This window comes from Molothrus ater, chromosome 3, assembly GCF_012460135.2.
Source record: "Molothrus ater isolate BHLD 08-10-18 breed brown headed cowbird chromosome 3, BPBGC_Mater_1.1, whole genome shotgun sequence".
In the NCBI taxonomy this organism is placed as follows: Eukaryota; Metazoa; Chordata; class Aves; order Passeriformes; family Icteridae; genus Molothrus; species Molothrus ater.
The window spans coordinates 98383081-98410276 of NC_050480.2; the positions used below are offsets into that span (position 1 = coordinate 98383081).

Sequence of the window (27196 nt, forward strand, 5' to 3'; positions counted from 1 at the left end):
GGGCTCTCCCACAGGCTGCAATCTCCTTCAGGGCACATCTACCTGCCGTGGTGTGACGGTCACACATGTGGCAGTGTGGATACTGCTCCTATGTGGTCCTTGGTGGGCTAGAAGAGGCCAAACTGTTTCCCAATGTTCTTCCTGAGGATCTTCCCAGGGATCCCTGGTGGACACTGCTTCCCCATTCCTTCTCTGACCGTTCAAACTGCAAGGGTTTTTTTCCCACTTTTTCCTCACTACTGTCTCCAATGCTTTTCTGCACATTTTTATACACTTTGTAAACACATTGCAGCTGCCCTGGCCTTGGGCTCAGCCACACCCCACATGCGATAGGTGGTTGGATCTGGCTGGAGCTGTCTCTGTCTGACTGGGGCAGCCCTGGCCTCCTCTCACAGAGTGCCCCCGTCCCACTCTGCAGCCCACTGCAAGCAAAACCTTGCCAAATGAATCTATTTTAACAGCTCTTTTAACCTGTGTTATCTCAATCTCTTATGTCAAACAAAGCCGTGTGCCAGGCCTGCTGCTTGGGCCAGAGCGCAGCGGGGCAGTGAGGCCGGGTGGCGTATGAGACAGAAAGTCTCATACAATGAGACTTTCAGTGTTCTCAGAGGAAACAAAAAATGAAAGTAGGGCTTTAAAAAAATGAAGAAATCTGAGAGAATAGTAATTAAAAGGAGTACTGGATGTTTGTGGAAAGTCCTGAGGAAGGAAACAATCTGGGGGCCAAAGCTGTTGCTGTTATTGCCCCATGACCTCTCAGTGTTACAACTGCTCAGTAGGCTCTGGAGGTCTCAGCATGTTCTCTGCTTTTTAAATGGAATAATTCTGTTGAGAAATCCAGCTCAGAGCTGAAAGTAATTTTGTGCCTTCTGGGAGGAGTTTCACTTTGGTATTATTTTCTTTGTGGTGGCTTATTTTTGGTTGGTTGGTTAGTTTTCTGGGTTTTGGGTGGTTTTTGTGTGTGTGTGGCTTTCTTTCTTTTTTTTTTTTTTGTTCCTAAATATTTATTGCCAGCAAATTGTTGGTAGAAGTTGGACAAATTCTTAAGAGGTTTGCTGTGAGATCAAGATTTTGTCTCTGAAGCTTAAAAATTATGCATTTTTAAATTCCCATTCAAATTAAAGTTCCAAATTTAGTAAAGATTGAAAAGACCCCATGAAAATAAGAAGCTAAAAATTTAAATATAAATAAGTCAGTAATTGTGACACTCCTATATATCAACAAATTTGTGTTTTGGAAAAGCTAAAATGACCCATCTTTGTGAAAGTTATTTTTGTAGTTTTCATTTTTCTTAGTTATTCAGAGGCAATTTTCCTTATCTGATCACTTCCAAGCAAGGAAAGGTTAAAATTTGATATTATTAGGTTGGGAACTGGGCAGCTGAGGTGACCAAGAAAGTATTTTTCTCCTACTGTACTGAAGAAGAGAGGCAATGGGACTATAGGACTGTGAGTCCCTATTGTTTCTCTGATTTGGCAGCTGTCTGGTTAGGGGTCATAGTTAAGATTCAATCTCCTATTATATAAAGGAAGACAAAATGAAAATAGCATTGGTGTTTCAATGAAGTTGTCTTCAGATAATCAGGGTAGCTGGGAATGTTCTGCAGAGCCAGCTATTCTATGGTGCCAGCTGTAAAATCAGCCTCTGGTGGGATCCAAGATGGGCAAAACTTGGGAACAGTTGTCTTACAACTTCAGTTTGTCATATAGTGTTCTTGTTCTTTGGACTAAAATCTACAGCATTTAGTGGTAGTGTGGTAGCTCATCAACTTTGGAATAAAGTTATTTGTGGCATTTTTAACATAGTTCTGCCTTTATGCTGACAGAATTTTCTTGCATGAGTTAAGAGCAGTGCAGACTATCGTGTCTCTAGTAATAGTGCACTCTGGTTTTTTGCAAGTCTAATGACAAACTTTTAACAGCAGCACATCAGAATGTACTGGAAAGTGATAGGTGTGATTTCTTTCCTACAAACTTTCTGACATTTATCTTACTGTAAAATTTTTAAAGAACAATACATTTTACAGGAGAAAATAAAAGGGTTTTGTGTTGTTCAAAACTTGGTACAACTGTGATAGTGTAATGAACCAAAGCTGTGAACTTTAGGCTGAGCTTTGAATTTATCCTTAGTTACTTTGATGATTTCAGTATTTTTTGGAATTTAACTTTTGAATCATAATTAAGTAAAAATTTGATCCATTAATTAGTGTAGATTTAATTTATTCTGCTAATGAGAATAAGTAAATTTCGGGTTTGTAGTTTGGTATACAAGTGAATACAAATTAGGAAGATTGGAAAAGTTAATGGAATAGAAAAAAATCAGAGAGTTGGAACTGAAAATTGAGATTTTTTTTTTTAAACAAAATAGAACACTACTGTCTGCCAATAAGAAAAAAGTAATTAATATAGCAAAAGATTACTTCTAGAACCTAGACACAAATTTTGGCAGTCTGTAGGGTTATCTCCATCTTCCTGTGGGATATATAATTCAATTATCTTATGTAATGCTCACTAATAAATCATCCTATATATACCCAGCTGGAGAGCTTATAGGAAAATAAGTTGTTTTCTCACAATTCCCCATGGACATCTGCATTTACATTCTGTCAAAGCTACAGTATTACCTGCAGGAAATGTGAGTGCCCTTGGATATCCTTAAAGAATTAAACCTTCTAAAGTTACAGGAGTGTGAAAATAAATTTAAAATAGTGGATTTAGCCAGACTATTTGGGTTGCAGCTGCAAAATACAACTCCTTTGGGATATAGGTAAAACCTACATTTCTGCGATCAAGGGTAAACACATATTTCTTGCACTGTCTGTTGCACCAACTAAACTCTCTTGTAATTCTGGAGAAATATTAACTTGCTGCTAATTTGTGTGGTTTAAATTTGATGATTTTTACATTAGCCTTATCAGAGGAAATTGTTATTATGTGAACACATAAACATGTTTCTATTTGCAGTATTAGGCATAAATTGATGATGAGAAAACATTTATCAGGAAATACTAATAAAGGGCTTGTGTGCATTCATTTATATAAGTAATTCTTTATTCTGTCCATAATTGCCTTTCTAATGTGTTTCTTTTACAGCAGTAGGCCCTAATGTAAAAAATTAGAAGGAATAATTGTAAGACTGTGGCTCAAAAACATGCTTTAAAATTTAATCCTGATTGGGATTGCATACTTTTGGTTGTAAGACTGCTTATATAAAGCTATATTTGCATCTTCACAAGATTAATGAGTAGGAGCAAGTATAGTGAGTGTGAGCTGTAATCAAAGGATCTCTATATAGCAAAAAATTGTCTCAAATTAGAGACTTCTGTTTATCAGACAGTAAAAAAGTCCAATATTTTTTCTAATCTCCAGATTCAGTCTCTTGCACTTGTTGAGCTGAATGAGTAACTAATGTGTTTTAAAGGTGTGTAATCACTGTATTATTATTTCTCTTCTCAGGAATGTGAATCTGCTCCCTGCATTAATGGAGGTTCTTGTCAAGATGCCATCAATGCATTTGTTTGTGTTTGCCTGAGTGGCTACACTGGCAGGTTTTGTGAAGTGGATGTTGATGTTTGCAGAGAGTCCACACTGAACTCAGTTCTTTGTTACAATGGAGGTGTATGTGTTGATGGACCTGGAAGAACCTTTCATTGCAGGTTAGTATGAATACTGTCATATAACTGCTTAAATTAATACACATTGATTTGTAAATATTTCAGGGCAGTACTGATACCATGTGCACTATATGAACTCAAAGGGATTTAGTGCTCAATTTAGTGGTCAAAAATATTGTTATCTTAAACTATTCATTGCTTAACATCAGACTCTTATATCTGAAAAGTTATCTTCTAGTGCTTTTCAGAATCATGTGTGGAAATGTCTAACATAAAGTGACCCTAAAATATTTAAAATTATTATGTTATTTTTATGTTTGTACTCGTGTGTTTCAAACTCAAAGGGAAAATGAACTTGCATTCAAATTTAGATGACAGGTAATTTACATGCTCTGTGTGCACAGACATATCCAAAACAATGTCCTAAGATCCATCATCATTATTCTCCAGCTGTTAGACTTCTGCCTAAAAGCATGTAGTTTTATACCTTATATACTTGTAATATGGTTTTAAAATTAGGCTACTTTATAGACTGTTTATATTATTATGACAAATCTTAATATCTAAGTCCCTTTTCAATTACTACATTTGTAGAAATATTAAATACTTAGAACTTATTTTATAAACATTCTTAAGAGAGAAAATAGATATCTACTCCTATAAATTTATATATTCTAGATCCCTCTGAGTACCTTACTCCAGTGAATCAACTGCAGCACTCAGCTTGGTGTCATAGGTAAACTGGCTGAGCATGCCCTTAATCCCACAATCTATGTCATTGATGAAGATATTAAATAGTGTTTATGTCATGACAACTCAAAAAATATTATCATTTAGCTTAGACCTTCCAATATGTGCTAAAGTAATTCACACTCTCCTGATTCTGCAATGGGCTACTGCACAAAGACTTCTGTTGGGACTCAGATGTCTCATAACCTGTTTTGCTCATTATTGTTTGATAGCCAGTTTGAAAATTCAGTCCTGTGCATTCTCCTGTTTCTTCTTTCCTAGCTCATTTTCACTCTAGGCTCCTTTTTTCAAGCTTAAGTACTGCAGTACCCTTTCATCTTTCACAGATGAATCCTCTGAATTAAGTTGCTTATATTTCTTTCCTCTTCTGCTTGGGATTTTACACCAAACATTGTAAGAATATTTACCTTGCACTTGCTTCTGAGCCCAGCATTGACCACCAGGAGGACTTCATGGAACCAGATTCAGGGAACTTGAAAGGAATTATAATCAGAATTTTTAGTGCTGCCAAGATTACGAAGGTTTTCATGAGTGTTGTAATAGTACAGTAAGGTAGGTTGATGTAAGATATGGTTGTGATCCATAAAAAGAAATGACATATTTGATATAAGTCTCTTCTGATGGGGTCCAGGGAAAGCACTTTTTTCAGCTGATTTCCTCTCCTATATGATTTCCTTCCTCTTGATATGCTTTAGAAAACAGACATAATTCCCTTTCTTATCATTCATTAGGTGCTACAATTCCAAGTGCTATCTACAACTAGAAGTAAGAAACATAAAAAGATCATAAAGCCAAGTTTGCTACTGTGCTATGAATGTTACAATATGAACCCTACTCCTTTTGTACCCTTCCATTCACATGTTCTAAGCAGTCTGAACAATGCTCGTGTACAAACTGGAGGATAGGAGTTATATGGAGGATAGAAAAGTGGAATTGAGAAAAAAAAAAGGAAGAGAGAAATATCTCCTACTCTAGCAAAACAACACAAACATTCAAATAAATAATGAGTCTTAATGCCTGTTACACACTGTGGAATGGGCAGCAAAAGGACTTTAATCCAGTATTGCTTAGAGTCTTCTTATTTTGGGGATATGTCTTAGGATGTTTCAATTTTGTAGGTAGTAGATCAAAAAATAGGAAGTAAAGAAAATGGTCCAGTAATGGGCGTGTCAGGCTGCCTTAACTGTAAGCACCACTGCCAGCTTCATCTATGATGTATGTGATATTTTAGTGCCATGAACACTTGAACTTTCCTTGAATTATGCGTGAATCAATTACATGAACAACCCCACAGTCTTCTTATGAAATTAATATGAAAAATACCCTTTGAGAGAGTTCTTGAATTGTGTGTAATCTGAAATATCTTTCTGTCTTCAAACCCCTGGTTTAAACATAAAACAATTCATTGGAAATGAGGGATGCTGGGAGTTGTAATTCAGTTCTATCCTGGGCAGATTGCCACTGAATCAGTGCTTCAGGAAACAGATTACCATCTGAAAGGATGCCCACCTACCTTCCTTTCTATTTCAGTCTTCTCAATTAAAAGTGCTGGCTGCCACAGCAATAAACACTATATGAATCAGCAAATTAATAATAAAGATAACATTGGGCTCAGGAGGCCTTTCAGAAGACAATTCAATCCAATATTCATATGACTGATATAATGAATAAATAATAGGAATTCCAAAGCCTTTTCATGGAATGTTCCAATTATTCTGGGAAAGAGAAACTGTTTACATAAAATACTCTGAAATTTTTCATTGTATTTAATCCACAGGTGGCTCATCTCCACTTTTGCATTTTTTGGTCCCCTACCATCCAGTTTGTTTAACTTGTGATTTCAAAATGTAAGCATAATAATGAGAAAAAAATATTCTTCCTTCCCCTCTAATACTTGTATTGGCCTTTTTCGAATGTTCATTTCAAGTACTTCCTGCTGATTAGGTTCAGAAGTCATAGTGTCTTGGAAGGATTATATGTGTAGTGCTTTCAGCCTGATCAGGTGAAAATAACGTCAACAATCCTATGTCAGGTCTTGCCCTAGATTATGTTCTTGAATATTATAGCTTCATTGTACTTTTTCAGCATTTTATGTTTGTAAATGTGGGTTTTTTAAGGGAAAAATGAGGAAACTTTTGATGTCATTCTTTCTTTTTCAATCTTTTCTTCCTAATTTATTATTATTGTTATAATTTAATGTATTCATTGTTTGTGGGTCTGAGAGATGTGTAGCACCACAAGTAAGTTTGACTCTATCTTTTGATTCACAAAGGAGGACTGGTGCTTTTTAAATCCATTTTTTGGATTATATTTGACAACATAATTTTTTTCAGAACTGAAGCTTTTTTGGCAGCATCTTTACAAGATTATTTTATACTCAAGACAGGTAAGTGTGAATATTTGATCGACAGAACTAATGACCAAAAAAATGCCAAGTTTTTTCTTCCTTCAGCTCATGAGATCTTAGAAAAAAGTCTAAAATAGGAATATGTTATTCTACATTTCCTCCAAATAAAGTGAAATTATTTTTAAACATTCATTATGATATCCACCTATCTATTCTTTTATTCTACTAATAAGGAAGCGGAGTTTAGATTTTAAAGCATCTTATTTCAGGTACCTATGTATTCTAATTTTCTTGATCTGTTTGAGCAAGGAGCAGCAGTCCTCATAATTAGCTAGGACCTCTACAGGGATCTAGGAAAGCGATTAAAATAATTCAAGCATGGAGAGGCTGTATGAGCAAAAAACTGGAATCTGGAAGACATATTATTCTGTGGCTGTGATATGCAGACAGCATATAAGATAAGAAATGGTAATGTAGAACGGTTTGTCTTAGAGCTTGTAGAAGACAAACAATATACTACTAGTATGAAGCAAACAGTTGTGGGGGGACCCTAGGAGCACAGTCTTGTAGGGCAACCTAGGCAACTGTATCAAAAAATTTTTTTTCAGAATCAAACTTGTTTAGGATTTGTTAAGTATTTTTAAGCAGAAATGTGATTTATCAGTACTGTACATTTAGTCTTTTACCCCAAAAGAAATAGAGCTATTCTTTGGAGTTGTTCATGTCAACTGTACCTCTAGGCAGTGTACAAAAAGTTCCCCTGTATCTCAAAAGGCTTAACATGGGGAACACTTACACAGCTGTGTGCCCCTATCAACTCAAAAAACTGACTTAATAGTAAACTATTTATATCCTGGGTAAGAGAAAAAGCATGCTTCTGCTGGAAGATGGCTAATTGAAAAGCTTCATTTAATTTAGATGGTGAAAGACAGCTTGCAAGGTCTGACCAAAGTGGCAGAATATACATATTACACAGCACTATGTGGTTGGGACTCATCCCCATACAGGCTACCAATTATTGGCATTGGTGCTTGGCACCAATCTACTGTCACCATCAGTTTACCATCTTACTATGAAACTTTCATACCTTCTCTTTGTGAGTTCCCACAGGCAGCTTCTTACAACACTGACTCCTTTTCTCTTCCTTCTGCACAGCCAGCTGACGCCTTCCTGTCCTTTATACAGCCACATAACCCTTACTCCTCACAGCCCAGCCAACAATCTCCAGCTCTTGATCAGCTAGCCTGATCTTTTATAACACCCATCCTTGCTGGACATAGCTGTGACCTATTAAGGGTAGGCCTGTTCCTACTCTTTGGTAATCAGTACAGTTGCAACTCCTCAGGGGTAAGATTGCCTTCAGCACTATCTCGATTCTCCTACAATCCATCCTCCCACACTATGCCTCTAAGCTCCTCAGCACGCTGAAATAAATGTAAGAAGCAAGTCATTTTTTAATATGGAAGAAGCAACTTCCCTGGACCATTAGAATCTCTTAAAATTGGCAAGTTGTAAAACAATAGGTTCTCACATTTGTATGAGCTATGAATATATATGCAGCACACTCTGTTTTGTCTATGAGAACAGATGCCTCTCCATTTATATGTAGATAACAAGATGGATTTAGCTGATTTCATAATTGACTGCCTAGTTCTTGATACTTAGTGAAGCATGAATATTTTAGCTTTTGCGTTGTGTGTATGTATTAGGTTACATGAAAACAAAATAAATTGTGTATGGATTCAATCAAAGAACCATATGACCCTGTATGCTATTTCAGCAGTGGCCGTAAGGGATTGGCAGGAAAAAAATGAAATGTGCACATATTATTTGTCCTCCAGTACTTTCTTATGTTCTTTCAAATGGGGGTTTTTCTGAGCATGTTTTGATTTGTTCAGTAAAAGTCAGTGGGTGTCTGCTAGCACCATTTTCCCTTGAACATATATAAACATATAAAAAATATTCCCTTTTCCTCTGAGGAGGGGGCTTTGACTAGGCAATCTCCACAGATACCTGCCCATATCAGCTCTTCTGTGCCAATATGGTACAGCAAACAGACCCACAGGTCTCATCTGTTGCATGGAAAAATATCTCCCTTTTTTAAAATGATAACCACTGCTGCTGCCAGCTTTATCCCATATCTAGTGTGGAAAAGGAGAATGAAAAGATGATTCCAAGCCAAGCTTTCCTTGTTTTTGTGGGTCACTAACACATTGCTCTATGCTTCTTCCTTTCAAGGGTAAAGGTTTCTTGTGTTCCCAGTCCTTCCTCCCTCAGAAGCCATCACAAACTTTTAGTCATCCTTGTTGCCCTTTTCCAAGGCTCTTTAATTACTATTTTTCCTTTACTAACACAGCAGGACAAGAAGTACACACAGTATCCAGGCTGTGGGCCACCTGTGATGTATACAATGGCATGGTTTTTTCTCCTTCTCTATTCCTCCCATACCAACAGCAACTACAACTCATTCAACAGCACTGGTGCAGTGAGGAAAGGGAATATAGGTGTTTCAGTATTATTAGCTGGCTGATCACTAAAATGTAGTTCTCATAGAGAATAGTTAGGCAATTTTAGCATGCTATGCATGTCTATACTACTGTATTTATCATTATTTTACATATGTGTATATGTATATATATGTAAAAATGCATATAAATATGTGTATACATTAGTTTTCATTATATCACACTTTTATTTAATCTAATCTCATTCTTACCACCAGATAAATAAGGATGGGAAATTATGTTAATCATAATTAATAGTTATTTATCCATTTTATAATGACAAATGCTGGTGTCTTCATGTGAAAAATACTAGCTGTAACACTATCAAATGAAATAGTATAATAAAAATGCACATTGTGTCCTGTATTTTTCTTACTTACATGACAAGAATATAAGGGAAAAAACAACAAGTCCATCATAGTCTTTATTTGATAGCTGCTAATATAAAAAATTACTTTAAGAAACTGCATTTAATAAATATTAACATGGCTCCTACGCTTTGAACCATAAACAGAACTGTAATCAAAAGAAGGTTAGCATGTAATTTAAAAAAAAATAGTTCTCTAAGTGAATTATTTTTTTAATTACTTTAGAGATATCTTTGAGAAGAATATTGAATTTATTGGTTGTTCTTTTTGTATGATGTTGCAAGAAGGGTAAAGGAATCTACCATAGTCATAAGGAGGCAACAGATCTGTTCTAGAGGGGTTGTACCTGTATTAGCAAAATAACCAGAAGATCAAGGATTTGGATGTAAACCTAACAAATAATGTATTGGAAGGTGCTTAATGTGTACAATATACCTGATGGAATACCTGTCTCCTAGAGCTTCTGGGCAAAGGTAGATGAATATTTTCATTCTGTCACTCAAGTGGATTATATGTTTTGATATTCAAACATATTGAACAATTTTAAATACCCACTGTGATATTTAGCTAATTAAATAAGGAAAGGGAAATATAGAAAATTGAAAATGACTAGAAGTTGTAAAAGTGGAGCATGAAGAACGGCAAGGCATTAAGACACATATGCCAAACATGACTATATGTATTTATTTATTTTAATAAATGCATGCTCTATCTTTTTTCATCTTTTACCAGTGATATTTACAATGGCAGCACCTAATCTAGTTAAAATTATCCACTCTCCTTATTGTTTTACTGTTCTAAAATTCAACATAAAGTGCAATCTGCTAGAGAATTATCATTGTCTACAAAAATGCAGACAGCAGTGTCTGGAAATGAGGCACTAAAATCTAGTAGGAATAAGAACACACCCAAAAGCAAAACACAAATCTAATACAAATCACCCATCTGTCCAGTCCCAGAATAAAACTGTTTTAGATCTTACATCTGAATAGTTATTGCCAATTTTTATGTTCTATTTTTTAAGCAAACCTTTTAAAAATTCATTGCCTTAAAAGACACAGGATGCCTCTACCCTATGTATGTAGTGGTTTGAGGTTTTGGCTTTGTTTTTATAGCTAAGTTGTTTTGTGATTTTATGATATGGAAGCCAAATAAAAATAGCTAGTGGGAATCACATTCACATCCTCATTATACAAGGGACTGAGCAGGTGGGAATGTACCTGTAACAGAACATTTCATTTTTTTCTAGTTATACACAGAGAATATTTAATTCAAACTTACCCAAAACATGAATGCCTAAGTAAAATCCAAGACCTAGAAAAATATTTAAAATTTCACAGGGCTTTACAATATATTATGCTGCTCATTAATTCAGCATACCATGTGAAAGACTAAAGCATGTTACACAATGGTTCAAAGACCTGTCACTATTGATATTTTTGCTGTTAATCTTCAAAACTTTGTGATACTTGTGGCATTCTTTTTTTTTTTTTCTTTTTAAAATGTATATTCTAAGCACATGTACAAAAATGACAAATATACTGCTAAGAGTTAACTGACTGAGCATTTTATGGTGACTGTTTACAAAAGCAGCAACAAACCTATCAGAATTTACATCACTTAAAAATAAGATTACTGTACTTTGGTACATTATATTAACAAGTCGTATAACATGACAGTTGACAATGTTTAATATGTTATTGTTTAAAATCCCTTATTTACTGTTTTGCAAAGTTCAAACCTACTGGCATTTTGGAAACATAAGAAATTTACTACCTTGAGTAAATTGTTTCTTGAGTGACAGCCCTCAATTTGAAAAAAAAAAAGGTTGTGCTTCATATAAGTCTTCTAACTCAGACTACAAGACAACAGTTTACAGTAGAATCCTTGAGGGTATTTTTTAATAATTAGGTAGATATGCTCACTTTTTACAAAAAAAATTGTTACAAGAAATGTAAAAAACAATGAAAAATATTACTCCTTATTTTAAGACCACGATAGAAGTATTACCATTTCAACTTGTCTGTATAAAAAAGGCTTCTTCTAAACTTGTCCATTGACCTTGGTAGCACAAAAAATTTTAAAGCCTGTCTATTTCAGGTCATTGCTTAAAACAACAAAATTTCTGCAGATTTCATTTGATGGATTGAATGATTGATTTTGATTTTGCTTTTTAAAGCGCATTTATTGAAAAAGTTGCAGGGTAGCTTATGCCTATTTAATTTTACTGTAGTCTGCATTTAAAAAGGTGAGAAAATGAAGTAAGTTTGAAAAAATTAGAGCATATTTTAATTTTTTTCTCTTAAAGAGCAAGCATTGTCTTTCAGATGTATAGATTGATGCTTGTAGAGATGGGCAAAGGCATAGACAAGGAAAAAAGAAAGAAAAAAAAGAGAGTATTATCAAGGTAAATTGGTCATTTTAAAGCCCATAATAATAACAAAAATACTTTTTCCATCTAAGTTCATAATTTAAAATGGAAATTTCAGAATTAGTCTCCAGGGGAGCCATACAGATTTTTACAAGCACATGTATGTATGTATGGCATATGCTTTTTACAAGCATATGCCAGTATGCATGAATATTTTTATTTACTACCTTAGAATTTTACTCTATATTTATGAATAAATATAAATAAGTGCATCCAACTGAGTAGTAATACTGGAAAGGATACTTTTTACCATAAAACCCTTTAGTAATTGCAAATACTATTTATATTTACTCAAATTTAAATACATATATATATATAAATAAATATATATAAGGCATTGTGTTCTATGCCTGAATTCAATACACATGTAATTCTATTAGAATTTCTCTTAAGTGTCATAAAATGTGTATATTAATGTAACTGGAATCACATATTCTTTATTACATATTATATATTCTTCATATATTCTTTCTTTTCATGGATTTACCTGAAATACTTTTCTATTTCTTGAAGATTTCATGCTGAAAAATCTCAATTTCATTTCTGTAGTACACAGCTAAAAATCAGTGTTCACCCTGTTTCTATTCATCTGCACTGGTGAATTAGGTGCTTTTCCTGGGAGCTCAACCCAGGGGAATAATAATTTCTCTTAAGAAAATAATGTAGTACATAGTACTAGGTATTACCAGCTACAGATTTATTTTTTCTCCGTGTACACCTGAATTAGTTCATGCTGAAGTAACCATAACTTAGGAAGCACTAATGCTAGAAACAAGATGAATAACTTTTGTAAAATAATCTTCCTCAGGGTTTGTGAATTGAAGTAATAGTTTATTTTCATTGTTGATAAAATTTTCAATAACTTTTTGTTTAATATTGAAACATAGTTCTCTGTACTCATTATTGTGTTAGAGAATTAGGGGAGAGAAAATGGAACATAGGAACTGCCATTTAGTGTCAGACCTCAGCCTCACTTTGTTCTCTATCTGATCTTGTATTGATTTCAGAGGAATGCCTAAGGAATTCAGTAGAAAAATACTTTTCTCCCCAGCTCTTCATCTACCACCACAAATAGGTCTCACTTTAACTGGTTGGAGGCAGTGATTTCCCTGAAGCATAAGTTCAAGATCCTTCATAAAGGTTATTTTAAAACATTTTTGCATTCAATAATTTCAAAACATTTCTAAGATTTCCCTCACAAGTCTACCAATAAAAATTGTTCATCTGTTCATCTCTAATAGTGTTATGTAGGTTGTGAATATTGCTTTATATTTCTCCTTGTTTTGATTTCTTCCAGAACTCAGTTTATCCAAGGTGAGTATAAGTCATTCTGGATCGGTGTCCCCGAAACACTGTTTGCTGCATGACTGCAGGTGCTCTGACTTCTTGTCTGTGAGCATTGCAGAACATGTTCTTCAGATACTAGGTACTTTGGTTCCTACTAAATATTCCTATTACTTTTCTCATTTTCTCATCAACAATCTTGTGATGACCTTACAGTAAGAAATTTAATTGCTGTTTTCTCTCAAATAATAAATAAAGAGAACAAAATGACTTCAGGAAACAGACTCAGCCATCTTTGCTTTCCAAGTAAATGTAGAGGACCAACAGTAAGTAATTGCAAAGCTAAAGTAAGGAGCATAAAACATAGTTCTTTACTGCCAGTGATCTGTTGGAATGAAAATATTTATTTTTTATTCTAAATATTACACTGATTTGGAAAGGGTAATAAAAACTAAAAATAATAACATATGCAGAGGCCCAAAAAAGAGGGAAGAGACTGCGGTCATCAGCAATTCTTTGACTATGCTTGATTAGTTTCTTCACCAGCAAACAGCAATAAACTATTTTTATTTCTTCCATCTATTTTGTGATGTTTGATCCAAGGTTCAGAAAAGGTTAAAAGTGCAATTGTAAGGTGCAAGCCAATTTTCTATCCCACTCTGTGACCATGGTCACAGGGGTTTTCAGGTGAAGGAAGAGACGAGAACGTTGACTCCATGTTCAGAAGGCTTGATTTATTATTTTATATATATATATATATATATATATATATATATATATATTACATTATGACTATACTAAAAAGAAAAAGAAGGACAGGTTTTCTCAGATGCTAACTAAGCTAAGAATAGAAAAAAAGAGGAATGATAACAAAAGCAGCTCTCTCGGACTCTGTCCGAGATAGCTCGGTCCTTAATTGGCCATTAATTATAAACATCCAAGATGGGCCAATCACAGGTGGACCTGTTGCATTCCACAGCAGCAGATAACCATTGTTTACATTCTGTCTCTGAGGCCTCTTAGCTTCTCAGAAAGAAAAATCCTAAAGAAAGGATTTTTAGTGAAAAGATGTCTGTGACACCACTCTTACTTGCATGCTGGTAAAAAAATTTATTCTGCATTATGTTTTGTAAATCTCTCAACAGTTTCAAATATCTGCAGCTAGCTAGATTAAGAAATTAAGATGCACTCTAGGTTCTACATTGGCAATGTGAGCAGTAAAGTTAGCTTAGAATAGTAAACTTTTAAAAAAACAGTATGCTATAAACCCATAATGCCTTAGTTGTATTGTTGTAATACATTGTCTGGAGAGGTTACAGGCACTGGGGACAAAATGAGAAGCATCTGTTTTTCACTCTAAGTCTTGCCACATTTGGCAAACAAAAACAGTTTGAACTGAGAAATTAAATTTATAGCTTACTGGTAAGTAATCCCAAAAATTTACAGGCTTGTTTCCTGAAATTCTTTTCAACGGGAAGGCTACCAGATGTGGTACATTAGGCACTGTTGAGAATTTTTCTGGTACAATGTGGTTGAATGACAAAAGAGAAATTAGATAGTCGGGAAAATCAGACAGTGGAAGAAATTCTGTGAATGCCAATATTTGGAACAAATATTGTTTTCACTTGTTTTGAAGAAATGCAAACTTTCCTTTTTTATTTAAAATCTTAATTAAATGGATAAACCGTCTCATACTGTGCATGTGCTGAAAGATGTGCCAGAGGTGAAGACCACGTTGGATCAACAGAGATCTGTGGCTGGAACTCAGGAAAAGAAAAAGGAGAGTTTGTGACCTTTTGTGACCTTTAGAAGTAGGGGCAGGCAACTCAGGAAAACTTACAAGGATGTGTACCTGGTTTAGTTAAAAGTGTCCCTGTCCATGGCAGTTGGAACTAAATGATCTTCAAGGTTCCCTTCCAACTCAAAGTATTCTATGATTTTCTATGCTGTGAGGTTATGCTGGTAGAAAATTGGAAGAACCAAAGCTCAAGTAAAACTTAATCTTCCTAGTTGCATAAAAAAATATTTCTATAAATACATTAGCAACAAAAGGAAGGATGAGAATCTTCATACATTATTGGACGCGGGAGGGAAACAGTGGAAACCGAGGCACACAAAGCTGAGGTACTTGATGCCTTCTTTGCCTTAGTCTTTAACAGTAACTACAGTTGTTATGGGAACCAATTGCCTGGAGAAAAAGGACCTGGAGGTGCTGGTTGACGGCTGGCTGAACACGAGCCAGCAGTATGCCCAGGTGGCCCAGAAGGCCAGTGGCATCCTGACTTGTATCAGAAGCAGCATGGCCAGCAGGATTGGGGAAGGGGCCATTGCCTCTGGTAACGTTTGACCTTAAATTCTGTGTTCAGTTTTAGGCCCCTGATGATAAAAAAGACAGTGAAGTGCTGGAGCCTGTCCAAAGAAACTGGAAAAAGGGTCTAGTCAGTAAGTCCAATGAGGAGCAGCTGAGGAGCTCATAATTGTTAAATGCCCCTAATTAACTTTCTGTCCTTTATATGTTTGGAAATGGTTTCCAAGAAGTCTTGCCCATGACCTTTCCAGGGACAGAGATAAAGATAATTGGCCTATAGTGTGCAGTCTTCCATTCCACTTTTTCTTCTTAAAGGTAAACATAGTATTAATATTATTCCAGATAATAAATCACCCAAGGCCACTGACACCTTTAATTTCTATGTTGTTATAAGTACTAAAACAGCCATTATATTTTCCTCACAAATTATCTTTGTTTTTCTTTACTTACTGTGGTCGGCTGACCACTGATAAAAGCACAATAGAGAAGTATCTATTTTCATTGCTGATTCCTTCATTTGCACTGAAGCAGTTAGGAAACTTCAGGTACACACTTTTTAAAAATTGACAATCTTTATAAAACATGGTAGCAATAACCCTTACACACGAGCATATCAAATGTTCTCTTACAGCAGCTGCACAATTCAACTACCTTTGTCCTATTGGTTTGTGAACAGTGGATGAAGGCAATCCAGATGAGCATGGTAGCATGTCTCCTAATGGAAAAGTGTATTTCATCAGTTACTATTTTCTTTGGATTCATGGATAATACTGCCTATAAGATCCCATAAAAGAATCCATGTGTTATTCTGAAGAATAAGCAGCCACTGCTTATTTTCCTCATTTTTGAGTGGTTTTGTTTCCAGTTGTGAGTTTGGTTTTGCTGTTTGTTTTTGTTGATTTTGTTTGCTTGTTTGTTTGATTTGTCTCTGACACTTATTTGATGAAATGTTAAATAGATGTGTTTGCAAAGAGGCTGCTCCAAGGTATGTCTTCCAGAAGCACTTGTTTAGTCTTAGTGTCTCCTTCTTTTTCATCTTCTGAGTTTTCTCTAGGTTGCCTCCAACAGCTAGTATGCTTAACATTCTAGGTTGTAGAACCTAGAAATGGTTATTTTCCCACTCTATAAATCCAGCTGGATCATCTCTAAATATTTTAATAGATGCTTTACTTGGACACAGTGGTAAAATCAGTAACATGAGCTTTGTCTTTTAGTTCAGTCACAAGCATAGGTATACAGACAGTGAATTGCTATCAGTAGGAGAGATCAAATAATAGCATCATACCACCTTAGTTAATTATCACTGTTGTAATTGTTATACAATCAAGTTGCGAAAAATGGAGTAGTCCGTATAATGTTTTAGTGGCCTCCAATTTGCATTGTCTTCCCTGAATTTATTCTTTAGAGCTGTGTGAATAGAGTAGAATATACCAAGCATATGTAGCTAAATTACCATTTGCTCCTGCTAACTCTCTTTTTCCTCTTTGGTTGATGTACAATACAGAAACAAAAGACCTAAAAGTAAAAATCAATGCTTCCTAATTTTGAGAGCTTTTTGGGCACTAATTTGTGTATGTCACTGACTGATACAGAACAATAGACACCTTTGGGGATAGGCTCTAAATAGCTTCCCAGATTGAGTTCTCAGTAATGAAGCTCCTGTTGAAGATGAAAATACACTGTTAAATCTGTCGTTGGGTATTATGCTGACAGTTCATTTGGTTTTGCTTCAATCTGTGGATACCTTTTGAAAAGCAATAACAGAATTAGCAGTGATTATACTATTTTTTCCCTTTGTTTTGGGGGAAATGCTGAGTGTTTCTACCTGAAAAAAAAACCAACCAGTTAATGACATAGGCAGACTTTGCAATTTCCTCATTGTGGCAGGTGTGCAAACTTAGAATCTGAAGTAAAAGGAAGACAAGCCTAGACCACTAATAAATGTGTGAAGGGATGCTACCAGTATGAGTCTTTTCAGAGAGCTGAAGCAGCATGTGTGGCACATATTGCTGAGATTATTCAGAAATTGAGAGCAAAGATGAATGCATGACCTGCTTTCAAATGAGAATGAATGAAGCTCCTGGTAGCTCAGCATGATGTTTTCCTTAGATTCAGAGCCAGCTGCTTCAAAACAATAAAGAAAATCCTCCCCAAGCTATATCCATCCTTCAAATAGAAGACCAACAATAGCTGGCAGGGAGTGGAGAAATTCTGCATTTGCTTTTGCTGTATTATTTCCAACATCTCCTTTTTTCATGATTCCTACAGTAAAATCCCATTAGGAAAACTGACATCAGCAAGACTACATATATATTTGTATACGCATACATGCATATTTATGTACACTACTTTGTTACAAAAATACTGTTTATCTGGAGAAATAAATGAATTATCCACATTTCCAGTGCTAAATGTTGTATAAGCAGAGTTTAAGATATATGTTTAAATCATTATATTAAACCTTATCACTGGAAGTAAAAAAATAATGTGCCTTTACATGGAAAAAATAAATTTTGTTTCTGAAGCAAATGATGACTAATGACTTCTGTACATTGCTACAAATCTGTGGGCAGAAGACTTGATACACAAGAAATCTTCATGCTGTTCAGAAAGTATATATAGTCTTCAATTCAGAGCTACTGAATTTTATTTTTGAAAATGTAGACTATGAAGAAGTTGCATTAAAATACAACAGCATAAACTGAAGGTAGTGCAGATGTTAATGGTTCTTCAATGTCACTATTTACTGTCACTATTTATTCTATGTATAATAACTTTGAAACAGTGTGACATGGTGATTCTTCTCCTCTATTCCACTCTTGTGAGACCCCAGATGGAGTGCTGCATCCAGCTCTGGGGTCCCCTGCACAGGAGGGGCATCAACCTGTTGGACTGAGTCGAGAGGAGCCCACCAACAGAGGGATGAAAAACCCCTCCTATCAGGAAAGGCTTAGAGAGCTGAAATTGTCAGCCTGGAAAAGAGAAGGCTTTGGAGTGAACTAATTGTGACCTTCCGGTACCTGAAGGGAGCCTACAAGAAAGCTGGAGAGGGACTTTTTACAAGAATGTGTAGTGGCAGAGCAAGGGGAAATGGATTTAAACTGAAAAGAGGGTAGATTTAAAGTAGATATTAGGGAAAAAATCTTTACTGTGAGAGTAATGAGACACTGAAACAGGTTGTCTAGAGACACTGTGGGTGCCTCATCCTCAGAAATGTTTAAGGCCAGGTTGGGTGGAGCTCTGAGCAGTCTGGTCTAATGAAGGTGCCCCTGTCCATGGCAGGGCATTGCAAATCTTTGAGGCCCCTTCCAACCCAGGCCATTCTCTGATTCTATGATTCTATGATATATGCAGCATGAAAGAGGATGTTAAATGTTACGTTTTTGACACCATTACCATTATCATTTAACATGACACAGATTCGATATTTCATTTTTTAAATAGTATCAAACTTTATAAATTTCTGTTATAATTTTCATTCATCTTTGTTTACAGTTTGAATTGATGTTTCCCCCAAGCAAAGTAGATCCTTCTATTTCTTTCAGAAGTTCCTGTTAGTTTGACCTTGTATCCTTCACACAATATACTGAATAGCCAAAAGAAAAAAGCACCAATCAAGAGGACAAAGCCACTTCAATAGACTTCTTGAGGGCTTACAAGCACTGATCGATGATATTATTGTAAAAGGTATCAAAGACTGAATTTCAGCCAAAATAAGCATTATTGAATATTGGGTACTTCTCTGAAAGCATTTAGTATCTCCATGATTAGATCTATTCTGCACTCAACAGTTTTCTCATGCATTACCCTCTCATTTACTATTTATACATCTTATTAACTTAGATTCTTTACACACTGAATTTTCTAGAGGCAGATCTTTGAGGTTATTAAGCATAGGCCACACTCTGAACCTTGTACTTGTTCACAAACATGAATTGAAAGTGAAAGCACAGAAATTAATAAAACTATGGGAAGTACAATATAGCACTCTGTTTAAAATGTAGCAGCATCAGTCTATTGAGACCTATGTGATGCACACAGACTTGCAAAACAAAAGCTTGCAATTAATCCAAACTTGTGAAAATAGTAAGAAAATGCTGCAGGAAAAAAATCTCACAGCCATGGTCTGAGTTTGGAAGCTAGCACAAATAAGGAAAAATATGTTGGGATGGTGCTAGTATTCCCACATAAATTATTACCATTCAGATCCATTTTTTTTGTGTTCACACAGGGAAGCATCCTGAGTCCTTTGGCGAACAAATCTTCTTTTAGGTGTGGCCTGCATCCTTTCACCTCCCTGACTCAGGAATAGTAGTTGATATATTGTCAAAGCTTCCACTCTTTCCTGCCTATGTCCTCCTTGCTTATTATCGTGGGGGTTAGAATGAAAGTCAGGGTGTGAATCACAGAATTGTACAGGTTGGAGGGGGTCACACAGGATCATCTGGTCCAATCTTACTGCTCAAGCAGTGTCATCCTAGAGCACATGGCACAGCATTGTGCCCAGATGGTTCTTGAATATCTCCAGAGAGAGACTTCACAACCTCTCTGGGTAATTTATTCCAGTGCTCAGTCACTGCACAAAAAAGAGTTCATCCTAATTTTTTGTGTGGAGCTGCCCAGGTGCAGGACCCTGCATTTGCCTCTGTTGAGTTTCAGACAGTTCTGTGCCCATCTCTCCAACTTGTCAAGGTCCCTCTGAAGGTCTGCACAGCCCTCTGGGGTTTCAGCCACTCCTCCCAGCTTTGTGTCATTAGTGAACTTGCTGAGGAGGTCTCTGCTCCTTCATCCAAGTCACTGATGAATAAACTAAACATTACTGGACCTATTATTGAACTTTGGGGGACAAAAATTGTTCATTCTAGCTGAGCCTGAGTATACAGATATTTATGGAGGAGAAGAGTGTTCCATCCAACCTCATAGACATCTGAAAGAAACATACTTTCATTTTGAAATTTTAAGCAAATTTTACAAGAAGGAAACATAAACTTCATAAAGAATTTTTCTCACTTTAGCCCCCTTTGCAATACAATGTAGAATCATTACAAAAAAAGACACGTTGAAAGGAATCTTAAAGATCATCTTATTCCAATGCCCCTAACTCCACCACAGGCAGCAATGTCTCCCACAAGACCAGGTTTTGCAGGGTCCTATCTGATCTAGCCTTGAACTCCTCCAGGAATGGGGCATCCACAACTTTTCTGGGTAACCTGTTCCAGATCTCACTATCCTCTGAGTAAAACATTACTTCCTAACATGTAAACTAAAACTCTGCCCTATCACTATCTACCCAGGTAAAAAAATCCCTCTCTCTTTTTTTTTTTATAAAGAAAAAAAATGTTAAAAAGTTTACTGATGTTTAAATCACCTCTTTAAATCTTTGGTTTGGGTACAGAGCAGCTGGCATTTTGCTCTTTAGAGTATCAGCTATCTGTACCATTCTGTACAGATAATCTGGAAGAGTGTACCCTGTAAACATGGTCATATACATACATGATAAAGTTATCAAAGAAACCAACATCTTAATTTACACTGACCAGTTTTGGTATTAGAGGTTATTCTGACTTTAATGACATTTATTTGAATTAGCCTTCAATGTTAAGGAAGAAAAAATCTGCTGCATTTTCTTTCTTACAAAATCCTAATGTATTATGGCTGAAGAGACTGTGAGAAGTTTTAGGATAATCATACCAATAAAGCCCTCTGCTGGAGGGATACCTGCTTGCAAAAGAAACGTTTCCTTCACCAGACTTACTGCCTTCTTGAATGACACTGATATCTTTGTACCCCTAGTTGTGTTGGCTGGAAATGTGATTTTTTTTCCCCCTCACTTTCATTCAATCTATGCTAGCAAAACATTTGGAGTTCAGCCTCAACCATTTTGTTTTTCTCCTCAGGAAGAAAGTTGGCCGTCTGGAAAAATGATAACTGAGCAAGAACATTTTTAAGAGCTAAGCTCACAATGCTGCCAAAGCAGCACCTGCAGCAGCAGCATATGTTGCACTGGGAATACTTGGGAGTTGCCTGAGCAGTTTTGCTTGCTGAGGGGAGGAGACACCTGGCTCTAACTGTCTGCAGTCTGCAGAGCTGGCACAGGCCTATTTTTTTTTTTTAAGATATTGTGTTACTTCTCCTAAAAAGATATAGCTGCTCCATTGATATGTTTCACCTACCATTTTGAAATGTATTACAGTTTATTTTATACAATTATAGCATTATCCATGGGAAAAAATTCATAGGCATGGTAGACATGTGAATGACACTCTGAAGTACAAATTCTGTCATTATGTTAGACATGTGGCTGGCAGGATTTCAACAGATGGAATTAAATGATTAGCATAAGGAAATAGCAGTTTTTAACTACACAAGGTGGTGTAAAGAACAAGTCCTGCTGTGTTATTAGTCTTTGATGTTTATTCATTCACATTTAAGTAGTTCCCTTCTGTGTGAAGTAGCCATCAGTACAGTAAGAATGTTCCCGCTAGAATAGGCCTTGTTACTGCCACTATGGCATTTTCTGTGACATGGATCATCACTGGTAACACTATGAAACAATTTTTTCAAGAAAATGGAAGCAGCAAAAGAAACATACAAATACAGAAGTATTGCTGCAATTTTAACACTGCTGATTTCCATGTTTTCTTCAAAGTGTACGGTCAATTCTATTAAAAATTCATGTGAGATCATTTGTCCTATGTGGATTCATATGGAGTTTTGCCCAGCTGCATTTTATCTTGTCACAAGTTATTTCCACTTTTAAAGATTGTGCAGTTCAAATTATGTTTATTGTTATCCCCATCTTTTTATACCACTGTGCAGCTTTGCTTTCAGGACTCACAGCAACACTTAAGCTCTTCTCCCTTTTAATTTACATGGTGATCAGGTAAATCTGCAACCACAAAACCAAGTACTGCCTCAGTATCCAGCAGTCACAGTAGTAGACAAATAGCATCATCAAATGCTCAAGAAAATCTTTTTGCTGTTTCATTTTTAAAAAACAAGTCTATTCACTAAGAACTCTTTGGAGGATCATTCAGTTATTAATTTCTCAGGTCAAATAATCATCACAGTATTTCGTTCAAATATTTAATAAATCTCTTAGAAGAAAAGTGAACCCATAGGTTCTAAGCATAGATCTGTCACAGTAAGTATCTGCCTGTCCTTACCTCCTGTGTTGGTGGTAATCCATATCCTGAGCTAAGGTTGTTTATGAATTATTTAAATAGATCTGTACTTGACCAAAGATTTACCTTTGATTGATAAAATCATTTATTTTCTCTGCAAATTAGCAGATGTGTGACATATTTCAAATAAGATAAAAATATACATTTGAACTATATTTGTGGAATTAAGATCACTGAATTTCCAAAAACTTTATTAATAAATAACAACATGTTCATTGTTATTTGGAGCAGTTTTGTTGAGAGCAGAAAATGAATAATGGTATCATTAACTGTGCATGTTCTTGATCAGTTTGAAAATGGTGCAATAAGTAGGTACATAATCATTACTTACCTTTAACTGGCTGCTGAAGGAGATTTTCTTCTTTGTCTTCTGGTAATTCATTTCATAGTAACACAGGGTGGTTTTCAACAGAACTTGGTGTCAGCTGTTCTATTCATGGCCTCTCAAATGAACAGTTTTGTATTCTAGTTTCTTCCCAACTCCATGGAGTATTAGAGAAACACTAGAAAACAAAATATATTTGTAGAAGAGAGAAACAGAAAAAATATTTCCCATTTCTAAATACATATTTTTATGTGTTGATATATCTTTAAAATTAAATATTAAATATTTATTTTCATTATAAATTGCCCTAAGATACAGTATTGCCCTAAACCAAAAGTGAGGGATTATTTAGTGTCAACTAAGAGAACTCTATTTCTTATGTTTTGTTGACTAAAAAAGATCAGTGAGCTCAGTCCCAGCTCCTCTCCAACTTAAGCTCTTATAAAAATCATTTGCCTCTGCAGAAATATAAAAGCCAAAGAAGCCATTAGCTATTAAGGATAACATTTACAGGTACAAAGAAACCTTTGAAACACTGGATTAAGCTGTAAGGCCAGAAAAGCTGTTGAAATACCTGGAGTATTTTTCCAGTGTTTTTATATTTACGAATATTGTGTTGAGGGGAATAGGATACTACAGGGCACCACTGAACAAATTATCCAAGTAGCAATGAGGAAAACTAACGTTTACCTTCAATCTTTTAGTTTCAATTTCTGAAAACAGGTGTCATGAAGAAGGGGACAGATGCAATTAATTTCAGGTTCTGTCTTTGAATAATTCTTTATTTCTCATTGACTAAATTACTCAGTTCATCCTTTTGCATTTCCTTGCTGACTACCTTCTTGTATCAGGTAAAAGTTTTTGAAAGAATAGCTTATTGTCTAATATTAAAAGGAAGAAATGCTGGCCCTAATATATCAAAAGCAGATATTCCTTGGAAGACTGAAATTAAAATGTTAAATTTAAGTTTAAAATGTTAAATTCATATTCAAAGCTAAATAAAGCACAAAATCAATATATTTTAATTTTACTTTATATTTCATGTTTATTTCACAAATCTAGTGATTGCTTTTATTATCTTCATATATTTGAAGACAAAATAATTTTGTTTAATCTGTATCTGGGATACAGTTGTACTTCTTCCAAATTTACATTTTTTAAATTACAGAATAAATAATATTTTTCTTCATAAATCTTTGAAATAGAATAATTCCTTGTTTGAAATTAATGTTGACTATTGTTAATGTAGGGTGATATTCCTGCAGTCAAACCATACTTCTAGGTCAAAACAGACATACATGTCACTGCCTACAACTGAATAACAACCCATCTTTTCAGTTAATTTGAGAAATATTGGAGAGATATTGGAGGGATATCTCCTTATAGTTTTTCTCCTGCATTACTGTAGAAATTATATTTGCTTGGTCTTCAGCAAAGTTGTATGTGAACAGTCTTTTTTCTTCTAATGAAGATCAAGTGAATAATTGTTCTGTTGTCTTTGCTGTAGATTTTCAGCACAGCTGTGTACTCTAAGCCCAAGGTTTTTCACAAAAAATATAAATGATACAAACATCTCCAGTGTTAAAAGCTTGCTTTATTTCCTCTGTATAAGGATACCTTGGAAGTACCACCATAGTAGTTTATTCTGATTTATTTCTATTTTTTCTTATCTTTTCTCTATTTTCTCTCCACAGTTTCTAAGTTGAAATCTTTTTTAGTCTCACATAAGTAGTACCATCACTTTCATTGTTAAGGCCATCTCATTAGATAACTTTGGAGTATCTTTCTCTCAGAATTGCTCATTATCTGTGGAATTTTTCAGTTCATTAACTCCTAACTGCCCATTTAAATACCTTTCCTGACCCTTAATTGAACTATGTTTCACCCTATCATCATTAAATCTCCCCCAGAATTGTGTGTGTGTTTCTGGTGGAAAGTGGGGACTGACTTGCAAGTGCTTACTTGTGATGTTTTATTGATGAAAACAGAAAGCTTAAAAGTATATTTAGAACTACAATCAAAATTTTATATCTGTTTCTGTAGAGATTAAATTATCTAGAAATATAAAAAAAATCTATGTTTAATATTTGGAACATCTTCCCTACACAATTTGAAGTTTAAGTCTTATGAGATGCAGTTCTGGATATTACTTAACTCAGGCTTTCTTCATGTAGCTAGTTTCTTAAAGTTCTTCCTTTAGCACAAATATGGTATAGTTGATCAAGATGTCAAGTACATATATTAGTACTCTAGACTCTAATAGACTCCAATTTGGTTTCTTTATTGAAGTCCAGGATGCAAAGAGTTAAAAAACACATATTAATATTTGCTATTTGAGCTTAAAACTTGTCACACAGGACTGCAAAACTAACTTTTCCATCTAAGAGAGAAAATACTTTGCTACACAGACCAACCAGTTCTTTAGAAATGTGTCATTTTTATGGTTCTAGTGTTACCTTTTTCTCAATTTAAATCCTATTTTTCATGTTTGGTTTCTTTGGCAAAATGTTCACCTCTTTGGGTGAGTTTTGGTGTGCTACTGCTGTTACCCACTGACTGACATGCCTCAGTGTCTTGAAAGATTATTTCATATATTGTAAGATTATTTCTGGATCATTGTATTCTTAATACAGAATGCCAGCATCAGCTTTAATAAATCCTGGAAAAAATGTATCTAGATAGTTTTATATTTGAGATACCTTATAAAAAGATAATCAAATGCCAGTTCTATTCCACAGATGGAAAGAAATATTATCAATAAAGACTATTTCTTTAGAAACAGTAATCGGCAATAGGCAGGTGTTTAGTCATGGAACTAGCTAATACCATACAGTGTGTAAAATCTGAGGACTGAAAAAAAAGCAGTTAGCTGACCAGTTATTTATCTTTGACTGATTATGACTGGCTTTATCTCACTCATTAGCAAAGTAAAAATTAGTATCATGTACTGGGTGCAAATTACTAAAGGCTGGTGGACACATTTTCAAGGATAGCTTTTCTGCTGTATATTTTAAATATCTCTATGCATCATAGTAAATTTAAATGAGAAAGCAGTCCATTGAAAATGAATTAATGCTTACTGGAGAAGAACGCTTTGTTGCATATTCTGCCTGCTAGTTCCAGCAGGCAGCTGAGCTTCATGTGGTGGCTCCCACTACCCTGGGTTGGGATGGCAAGAGAAACAGAAAGGCAGAATTGTGAAAACTTGTGGGTTGAGATAAAGACTGTTTAATGGGGAAAACAAAGCTGCACACAGAAACAAAGCAAACCAAGAAATTAATTATCCACTTCCTGTGGGCAAGTGGGTATTCAGCCCTATCCAGGAAAGCAGGGATCCGTGACATGTAATGGGAAGACAAGCACCATCACTCCAAATATCCATCTCTTCCTCTTCCCAAAGCTGTCATTGCTAAGCATGATGCCAGACAGTACAGGATGTCCCTTTGGTCAGTTTGGGGCAGCAGTCCCAGCTGTGTCCTCTGCAAACTACTTGTGCATCCTCAGCCTGTGCCCTGGTGGGGTGGTTGGAGAAACTGAAAACGCCCTGAGGCTATGCAAGCTGCTCAGCAATAATCCAAAACATAGCACCAAAACAGCCACTAGGAAGTAAATTAACAAAGCCAAACCAGCAGATGTCTATACAAACTCCAGCAAAGTTTTAAACCTGACTTTATGCAGCCATTTTTACTGCATTTTTGACTTCCTAGACTATTAATTCCTAGTTCTGAAAAGTCTCATATCTAAAAATAGATTACTTGAAGAAATTAATTAAATTTAGGTAGTTCCACCAAGCTTCTACATGCTGTCAAATGGAATAGGCAGGCTCTTGCTTTAAAATGTCTTTCCATTGTATCTTTATGTCATTTGTCTCACTAGACTGTCTTCAAAACGTAGTCACTTAAATCTAGTTAGTGCCTACTTTCTTGTAGTGGGTTGACTCTGGCTGGAAGCCAGATACCCACCAAAGCCTCTCTATCACTCCCCTTCAAAAATGACAGGGGAGAGAAAATAAAACCGAGGGTTCACAGGTTGAGATAAAGACAGGGAGAGATCACTCACCAAATACCCTCATGGGCAAACCA

The 27196-nt window shown here is 35.4% G+C and overlaps 1 protein-coding gene across 1 annotated transcript in view; it reads left to right on the top strand.

Moving 5' to 3' along the window:
• EYS (eyes shut homolog) overlaps positions 1-27196 on the top strand; it is a 797164-nt gene that overhangs the window by 314654 nt on the left and 455314 nt on the right. Inside the window, exon 28 of the mRNA XM_054514337.1 lies at positions 3456-3655. Within this exon, the coding sequence (XP_054370312.1) occupies positions 3456-3655 (200 nt within the window). The remainder of the gene's footprint in view (positions 1-3455; positions 3656-27196) is intronic.